At 38.4% G+C, this 9,868-nt stretch overlaps 1 protein-coding gene across 5 annotated transcripts in view; it reads right to left on the reverse strand.

Moving 5' to 3' along the window:
• Positions 1 to 9,648, reverse strand: part of wdfy3 (WD repeat and FYVE domain containing 3) — a gene marked incomplete at its 5' end in the record, with an annotated part of 96,713 nt that extends 87,065 nt beyond the window's left edge. For all 5 annotated transcript variants that reach the window (XM_014019682.1, XM_014019683.1, XM_014019685.1 and 2 more), the window contains 3 exon segments: positions 4,412 to 4,521; positions 7,684 to 7,807; positions 9,438 to 9,648. In XM_014019682.1, the coding sequence (XP_013875136.1) occupies positions 4,412 to 4,521; positions 7,684 to 7,807; positions 9,438 to 9,648 (445 nt within the window).
• Between the last annotated feature and the right edge of the window lie 220 nt (positions 9,649 to 9,868).

Raw genomic sequence — 9,868 nt, forward strand, 5'->3', positions numbered from 1 at the left:
TAGTCATGTAGAGCAGTGAATCCCAACCAGGGATACATGTACCCTTGGGGTATGTGAGGATATTACAGAGGGTGATGTGTAGAAAAATTAATAAAAATATGACTGAGATATGTAGGGGCCGATGATTTCTGCAATGCAGAAAATGCAGACAGGATCATGGAATTGACACAAAACGGAATCCTTTATAAAATGCAGCATCTCACAGAAAATGCTCATTTGGGTGAGTTTCTGATGTATGTTGGGATGCTGCTGTTTTCTGCACCTGTCATTACCTGCTTTATTTAACTAATTACTTATTCACTTTGAAGGCAACAGTTCTATCTTTGTTTAATTTGAGCTGAAAAGAATAAAATGTCTGAGAATTAAACGTTCTAGGTGGGTTAAATAAATAATTTTCATTTAATAATTAGTCATAATTATTGTTCGTAGGTGTGGATGTGTATATGTGTTTGTATGTTTATATATGTGCGTATGGGTATATGTACATACATATGTTTAAGTTTGGTTGCTGGGTGTTTGTTCTCTTCATCTGCTGATGGTCAGATGTCGGCTGTGGTGTCCTGTGTGTTACTGGTGTTCATTTCACATGTTGTTTAATTTCTATCGGTTTCTCTCTTTACAGTTCCTATATCTCTCTTCTACTTTTTTTTTCTTCTTCTTCTTCACTATAGTATTAAAAAAGTCACTGATGATTAGGGTGGGGCAATATTGGCAAAAAAATTAATCACGATTAATTGTGGTATTTAGCCGATAACGATTAATTTGACGGTTAATCCCCTGGAGTCCATGGACACCTTTATGTCCTGGTCACATGACCAATTTAGTGGGAAAGATTTACTCTTCATAAAAATCTGTTCCAAATTGTGTCAAAATTACAGACTTCAGGCTGTACATCAAATTTTAAATTGTGTTGATAGATAAATAAGTTACAGAACTTTTTTTTAATGTTTGTCATATATGAAGCGGAGAGGAGCACCGAGCGGACTCTGCCTGTTGGCATTAATCATATTAATCGTCAAGTGCCAAAAATTAATCGATTAATGTTTTTCTGACAATTAATTGCACATGATACCATTATGCCCAACCCTATGATGATGCAGAAATCAAGAAACTAACATTCAGTTCTGTTTTCTACTGAAGTGGCTAGAAAAAAAACAACAACAACAATAATGAGCAAAATTAAATAAAAGTAACGACTTTCTACTTCTTACCTTGTTTAAAAATGTAAGGAGTAGAAAGTACAGATAATTGTGTGAAAAATGTAAGAAGTAGAAGTAAAAAGTAGACTGAAAATAATTACTCAAGAAAAGTAAAGATACCCAAAATTTCTACTTAAGTACAAACAAAGTATTTGTTCTTAGTTACTTTACAAGTCTGCTTCTTTACATCTCTGTGGTGTGGTTAATCTCTGAATCCAATAAGAAGAAAATAAACTCCTGTTGTTGTTTACAAACATGGTTATGAACAGAAAAATAATAATAACTGTGACTTCTCCCCCACCACAGAATATTTCTGTTCTATATGAGGAAATAATGACATTTATTGCGACAATAAAAATCTGTTAAAACTAACTCCTGGGTATAACAGCACCTACTAACTTTAAATGTGTTTTTTCCACAAATACAGTAAAAATAACATCTTATTTACTTTGATAATCAGCTGATTGTATGAAGAATGCTGGTGCCACGACAGAAAATAATTAAATCTAATTACCGTATTTTTCGGACTATAAGCCGCACCCGCCATTTTTTAAAAAAAAATCTGCCAACATTAACATATAAGCTGCAACGGACTATAAGCCGCATGGTTCAAAGTTCAGGTGAAAAGTCGCGGCTTATAGTCTGAAAAATACGGTAGTTAAGTCTAACATGTTCCTGTGGTCAAATTATTTTCAGGGTTTTATTAGTTTGTTTTTTAAATAAATCTATTGATTCAAAATTCTAAAGCAAAAACTGAAAACCAAATTCAGATTTTTGGTCATTTTTACTTCTTACTTTTTGTCAATTTTGAGTTATTTTAGTGACCATTTGTAGAGTTTTTTATTTTTCATCAAAAGAAAACAAATAAATCTGTCCGTGTTGAAGAATGAAAGAGACGAACCGAAGAGCTTCCTGTAAAAATGAAACAGGCAGAGCTAAAAAAAAAAAAAGAAATAATAATAATAAATCTGTTTCATCCTCTGAAGAGGGAAGAGCAGGAGATGAGGTGGAGAGCAGGATGAAAGGAAGCGGGCTGATGTCAGGTTTATGGGGGGCAGCTGTGTGGAGGTCCTGGTTTTATTTTACTGCCTCTGACACCAGAGGAAAGAAACAAAACTCATTTTACAAACAGCTCTCTGTTCAGCTCTGCTTTCAGCCACTTCTTCACATATTCATCATCAGACCCAGAAAACTGTTTCTGCAGGATGGGCAGTGATTTTTAAAACAGTTCATTTGAAATGAGAAAATTCAAGTAACCGATGAAACAACAGCAAGTTAAAAAAAACACATAAATTCTTATTTTAACTTTAACTTTTCCAGAACCTCCAGCTCTGATTTTTCTGCATCATTTCAGAGAAAACTCCCTTCAGTCTCAAAACAGCTTCTACTTCCTGAAATATAAAAATAGGAGAAAAAAGGGAAGTTCGTTTCCTTTAAGGACGATGAATAAAGTGGTTTAAAAGTGTTCAAATGAATTTAGATGGATTCAGGTTCAGACTCTCGTCTGAAAATAAAAATAAGAAATGGATCTTTTTCCTCTTTATTTGCTTTAAAATGTTTAAACTGAAAACAGCTGCTGATTTTAAAAACAATCCAGAACATTCTGTGTCTCTGAGCTTTGATGAGGAACAACTCTTTATAATTACAAACCTCAACAACAGTTTTTGTCTTTTTTTTTGTCAGAACTGGTGTTTATTTGTGTGAACTCTTCACAAACACACTGTTCACTTCAGTTTTACTTCCTGAACTTTTTCAGCTCGTATCTCGTTCCACAGTTTTTCAACAGTTTATAAATCAAAACATTCAGCTCATTTATGACAATCCTGCTTTGACTTTTGGCATTTTAGCTGTTTATACTTCTTTAGCTATTTCCCTTTTTCAGCCATATTTTTCCCATTGAGAATGAATGGAGCTGTTGTTTCTAAATCTTTACAGAACTTCACACCTTTTGTTCTGGTTCTGTTTTTCTAACTTACTTGTGTTAATTTTAGCTTCTCTTTTGCTAATTTTAGCCTTTTTCTGCTACTTCAGCTATAATTCTGCTATTCTTCTGCTACATTTTGTGTTTCTTTCTGCTAATTAGAGCTGTTTCTGCTTCTAAAAGTTGCTTTTTGCAATATTCAGCTATTTGCTGTAAGTTTAGCTAATGTTCAGCTAATGTTCAGCTAAAGTTCAGCTTTTTTAAGCCAAATTTACATTTTTGTGGCAATTTCAGTTGCAGTCTACTTAGTTTAGCAAACTTTTTTTTACTTTATGCTAATTAAACAAAAAACACAGCTACATTTTAGCTGTTTTGCTGCACATTTTTGGCTGTTTAAGCTATTTTACAACAAATGGTCACTTTTTTGTACTTTTCTGCTTTTGTTCTGCTAATTTGACTTTATTATCTCCTCTTTCATCATCTTGGTGCTAATTTCAACTTGTGTCTGCTACCTTTAGCTTGTTTTTATGTTAATTTTAGCTTTTTTCAGCTATTATTCAGCTCCTTTCTACTGTTTTCTGCTAAGTTTAACATGTTTATGCCTCTTCCTGCTTTTCAAATTGAACTGGCATTAACTGTTTTACTATGAAACATTTTCAGCTCCATTTCAGCAGCTTTTCTGCAAAAATCATTTACGCTAATTTTAGCAGCAAATACAGTTTGTCTAGTTCTCCTTAAAGCTTCTAACTGTCTGCATCAGAACTGAATAAATATAAAAAAGTCAAAGTGAAGAGAAGGTTCGTCACATGTCTGGCGAGCGTGTTTGAATTCGTGCCGTGCAGCAGAACAGGAATAAAAAGTAAAAAAATAAAGCGCAGCCTGTCAGCCAGCTGACAGCAGCGCTCCCCCACAACATCTCAGGAATTCGTTCTGAAAAGTTCAAAAGACGTCTGCTAGCTTCAAAACAAGAGGTCAGAGTCCAGGTTTTCCTTCTGTTACCGTTCAGCTAAGCTTTAGCCAGTTCTCCTTTAGTGTTTTTGATTAAAGCTGTGAAAATACAAACAGCTATTTGACGCAAAGACAAAATATAAAAAGAGGAGAAAGATTAGCTAAAGCCAGCTTTTCTTCTTTGTAGTCAACTAGAGAAGCTCCATCAATCCGACACACAAACACACAGAATAACTGGGTTCTAACAGGGTTAAACCTTTATTTAGCTGAAACACTGGGCTGTATTTGGTGATTGTTTCCAGAGCGACTGAGTTCCCAGGCTGAACTGAAATGTTTCTCTCACCTGTCCAGAAGAGGCCAGCAGGTTGATGGTGGTCAGCAGCATCCAGCCACGACTCGCCTCCTCGCTCTGGTTCACCTCCAGGAACTGGACTATGGCTCGACTGGCTGCCTCTGCAGACACAAACACAACAACGTGTCGTTACCACAGCTGTAACGACACAGGTATCACAGTTTGTTCCTTGCTTTGGTGTTAAAATCACAGTTTAGTGCAGCGACATCAAACTAATGTAAACAGCATATATGAGGGTCCAGTGATCCTCCCGCCCTGCCTATCCATGTTTGCACTTCACTTTGTTTGGTCTTCCTCCCAGTTCTGCTTCGATTCAGGTGATCTCGCTCCAAATGAGTGGAACCGGTTAGTGTTGTTGAACAATACTCTTGTTTGATCTCCATCGCTGTAGGAAACCAGAAAGTTCCCAAACAGCAGGCTTCAATGTGAGCGGGGGTCTTCAGGTTCTACTCTCTGTGCTCTCCAGGCTCGGTGTTGTTTTCTCGACGAGGGCTGAGCGGTATGACCTCAAACTCACATCGGTATAAACTGAATCCCTTCACAGTAACAGTATACTGTATATCATGATAGAAAATGATCATAAAAAGCAAAGATAATGTAATTTTTAGAGCATTTATTTAGCAGAAAACTGTAATCAAAGCCAACATTTTTGTTGTTGTGCAAATGAACATAACAGAAATACAAAAGAATGTTTTATATATTGTAAAACGGTTTCAACAACAAACAAAAACATTTCTCAAATTTTCAACAATATTAAAATAAAGTGGATGTTCTAACCAGTACTTCAAGTAAAAATACTCATTTAGACATAAAATAATATTTTAAGTTGGCATAAGTTGTACAGGACCTTAAGCTGCATATAGTCCTGTCATAAAACTATTTCACATAACTGGAATGTAAGTGTGGTTAAGTCAAATAAATGTAATATCAGCCTGCCATACAATGAGTTTCTGCCTGCTGAACTTATACTGTTACTAGCTTCGTTTCCATTGACCATGAAAATGCGCAAATTAGAATTTCAAAAATAAATTTGCTCAATGGAAACACGCCAATTTAAAAAAAATTAAGTTTTTCGACAAAAACGTTTTTGCGCTAGGATGAGGTGGTTTTTAGGACGTATCAAAATTGGTGTTTTTCGCAAAACTGCAATGGAAACACTTTTTTCACATCACAGGAGTCACGTGATCAACAACCGTCTGTTTCTACTGGTGAAAAAGACGATGATGAAGAAGATAACAGGAAGTAGAAGTAGTAGTAATATCACAGAAGTAGTAAAATAGTAGTAAACTCACCGACTACAATTTCCCAAAAACACAGCATACGTAGCCGCTCCCAAGTAGGGACTTGTCKCTGGAAAGCCTCGATAAAAGACGCCGACGTCTCCTCTGATGATGAGTGCTAGTGTCGTGGTAGCAATATGCTATGTGTTTACATCCATCGCCGCCATGTTTGTAATGATTTATCATGAGAACAAATGTATTCACGCGTGACTTTAATAGCATTTCTTACTTAATGGAAACACTGCAGTTGTGAAACAGTGTTTTTTGACAATAACAGAATATCGACAAAGTTTTGCGAACATTTGCAATGAAACACAGCTAGTGTTACATTAGCAAGATGATTTATGACTGAACGAAGATCCACATCTTTTAATTATCTCTGTGGGTAACAATACATAAAAACAAGGTTTTTCTCTGACAACTTGGGTGTAAAAAACTATGGTTGTTAAAGCTTCGCTCTGCGTGACGAGCTGCAGGAGGGAGGAAATGATCCCGCGACAGGACCTAACTTTTCTACAGCGGGAGGGGGAAATTTAGAGGATTTAATCTCTCTACACGTGTTTTAAAACACATTTCTTAATTTATTTTCATTATATTTCAAACTCCTCCTGCTCAGTTGTCTCTGCACTCACAGCCCTGTTGACACAGGAGTGATGATGTAACTAACGACAGGTAGACGGTCATTTTCTACTGTAGGCCAACTTCATATCATTTCTACCGTCTGTCACATTTACCACACAGCCTTATTCTTGACCTGTGTGCTGATTTTACTTTAGTTCTGCTTTACTAAAACACTGCATTTGTTCGGCACACATGCCAAACCAAAAGGCCAAAACTGAAAACTTTTGATATAAATACATGAAACCTTTCGACTCCTAACTGTTAAACAGATGGAGAGTGATATTTAACAGCAGATGGTCTCTGTCATCTGATCAACAGTGATCAGATATTAGATGGAAAAAGAACAGAGCCTCCGTCTTTTATCTCGTCCGGCCAAAACGAGCCGAACTCGCTGCTTTGACCCAAAAAAATCATTTGTTCCGCTGATGAAAAAAGGTCTGCAATCATTTGCAATCATGACTCAGCTGCTGACTCAGTCTACAGAGGTCTGGAGACCAGCTGGAGGAGTGTGTTCAGATGTTACAGAATCAGAGCTCTGAAAACAACACATCATGAGGAAGAGGAGAGGTTAGATCACCAGTAATCGTGTTTCCATCCAGTTGTGGAGTGTATTTTTATCGAACTTTTCAAAATTCGCAAAAAATTTAATAAATAAAATTTCGAATCTAGACTGTTTCCATCTAGTTTCCCTCTCAAACGTTTGATGTGAATAAACGAGGCTACGCAACACATGATTACGTCAGACGAGGCTACGCAACACGTGATTATGTCAGAAGAGGCTACACAATGCGTGATTATGTCAGATGTCGGCGACAAGCTCTGCGGTAGTAAACAGGAAGTGAAACTTGCTAACTAGCAGAGGCTAATAATCTCGGGACAATGGCGCGATTTTAACGGCTTAACGGCTAATTTAACGTTTCTTTGGCAAATTAAAGAGAGAAATGTTCTCGTCTCTTCGTCAGTCCACACATACCTGTTGTTGTTGTTCGCAGCCATGTTTTCGCTCGTTTATGATAAAATCCGGGACGAGGCAGGAAAGCGGAAACAGCTGAACTTCACGTGAGGTAAATATGCGCTACGTCAGAAGTTATTCGGCAAACGTGTTTCCACCTCCCGTTTTGCGCATTAACTACTTTGCGAATCATCCAAAAACCACCTCAAGCGAGCGCAAAAACTTTTTAGCGAATTGAGGATTTTTATTTTTTATTTTTCTGTTCCCATCCGACTTTTTTTCGCATTTTTAATGCAACACTTCTAAATGCACACCAAAAAGCCTTGATGGAAACACGGTTAGTGATGCTAAAGGAACAGTTGGGCTCGTATCATGTTTACATTTGAACACGTAGAGGTCCCGCAGCTCACCTGTGGATTTGTTGGAGGCCCGTCGTCGGATCTCCGTCACCATGAGCCGCGACACCTGGGTGGTGAACTGCAGCAGGTCGGAGAACTTTTCCATCATGCTGCTGGGTGGAGCATTTCCAAACACCTGCAGCAAAGAAATCTGCTTTACTTTGACTTTTAAAACAAACAGGATGAAGATGAAGAGAGCAATTGGGCGTGAAGCTCCCACTGGGAGTCATTATTTGTTTTCTGAGTCTGACAGTCCTCATAGTTGATGAGGACTGATTGACACTAAAGTCCTATAAAGCAGAGAAAATGGGATGGTTAAGGGTGGCAGACTGTTCTCATTCTGCCTGATCCTGACCTGCACGATGCAGGCAAAGCCAAAGACAAATCATCCTTCATTCAACAAAGGCTTGTCAAGCATTTATTTATCCAACAGGCCTGACTGCACAGGGAGTTCTTTGCTGCACGTTTTGAATCCTGACATCAACGACGGCAGCAGCGGGTGACTCCCTGCCAGCGCAGGGTAATTAGCTAACGAGTCAAGAGACACTCAGGTTTGATGAGAACACTCAGCCGGGCCGTCTGCAACAGCGGCTGCTGAACAAACAGGCAAATTATATGATCGCTGCAACAAACAGGAGGATTAGAAATGATGACATCACTCTGCTGAACTGGACATTAGCCTTGAGCTGGGCGCTACACCGGTTCAGAACAAAAATGTTTTTTTTTATCCAGGTTTCAGGACTGGAACTGTGACACTTTAAAGGAGACCGATTATGGGTCCCAGAAATGTTTATGTTATGTCTGTGGGCTATCCAGACCATGTTCATTCAATTTAATGCACAAAATAATTATCAGATAACAAAATTCCCCATTTTCTAGTTCTGTCTGCTCTGACTTCTGTTCAGAATGAGCTGTTTATGTTAATGAGCTCTGTTGGTAACGCCCTCCAAAAATCTGTTGACATTAGGTCCGCCCTCCAAAAATCTGTTGACATTAGGTCCGCCCTCTAAAGCCAGCATTTACATTAGCATGGCTAATAATAGCAGAAGCTCCGTTGTACAACTGTATACCCTGAGTCAGACCCAGAGGCAGAGTCGTGGTCCCAGCTTTTTTTTTCTCCCCCTCCTCCTGTGTCGGAGCTCTGCGCTCACTCTGCATGCTGTTACCAGAGCAGGGAGCAGCAGCGGTCAAAATACCTCAGAAACTCAAACAAATAGGCTTTAACAAGGCTTTAACAAGCTAAACAATAGAGGTACATGAAAAAACGTGTTCATAACGAACGAAAATAAATAATTAAATTGTTTGTGTCCATGTCGATCTCAAACCCTGGTCTCCCAGTCTCTGGTCCAACACTCTACTCATTGCCCTGTTGGAGGCTTGTTGTGAAACAAGCTGCACATTACACAACAACACAGTGACTGTTTTTAATACTGAGGAGGTGGAGTTTCACTCGGGGGTTGCTAGGTAAGGGGCTGAACGCAGGTTCTGGTGGGTTGTAGTAAAGCTTGTGACATCACAAAATGATGGAAGTATAAAACTTGTCGTTAATATACATTAAAAATACATTTACTTACAGTAAATATGCCCCTGGGTGCATTTTTTTGGTCCTAGGACTGTTTTTTTAAGAAGTACATACCCAAAGTTGAGTAAAAAAAAAACCTTTAAAAAGTGAATTTTGCATAATAGGTCCCCTTTAAACCTTAATTAAAAATTAACACAGTGCTTTAGAGAGTGTATCAATATTTCCTTAAAGCCCCATGACTTACCCTGTTAAATACAGGAAGCATCATGTAGAGCTTCTCCTCCTGCTCCTTCTGGGTCATGTGGCGAGGCGGGTGGCACAGCTCTGAGAAGAGGCGCCGCAGGTGCATGAGGCCCAGCGCGTTGTCCTGGGGGCTGCACTCCTCCTGCCGCGGCCGCCCCATGATCCTTTTCACCATGTTCATCTTGAGCGGCTTTGTCAGGGCAAAGGCAGCCCTGCAGCACAGAGAAACGACTTTCAACATCTCAAAACTTTAATGTTCCCAAACTCTGACAGGGAATTTTTACATTTTCAGATCAGGTTTATGCAACGATTTTCTTATAACAAAATCGAATCAATGACATATTAAAAAAGCAATTTGTGTAAACTTTCAAATATCTGTACAGCTCATGTTTTTGATTTGTTTATCAGATACAGTAGAGATAAAGTCGTGGC

This window comes from Austrofundulus limnaeus, unplaced genomic scaffold (genome assembly GCF_001266775.1).
Source record: "Austrofundulus limnaeus strain Quisiro unplaced genomic scaffold, Austrofundulus_limnaeus-1.0 Scaffold226, whole genome shotgun sequence".
NCBI lineage: Eukaryota > Metazoa > Chordata > Actinopteri > Cyprinodontiformes > Rivulidae > Austrofundulus > Austrofundulus limnaeus.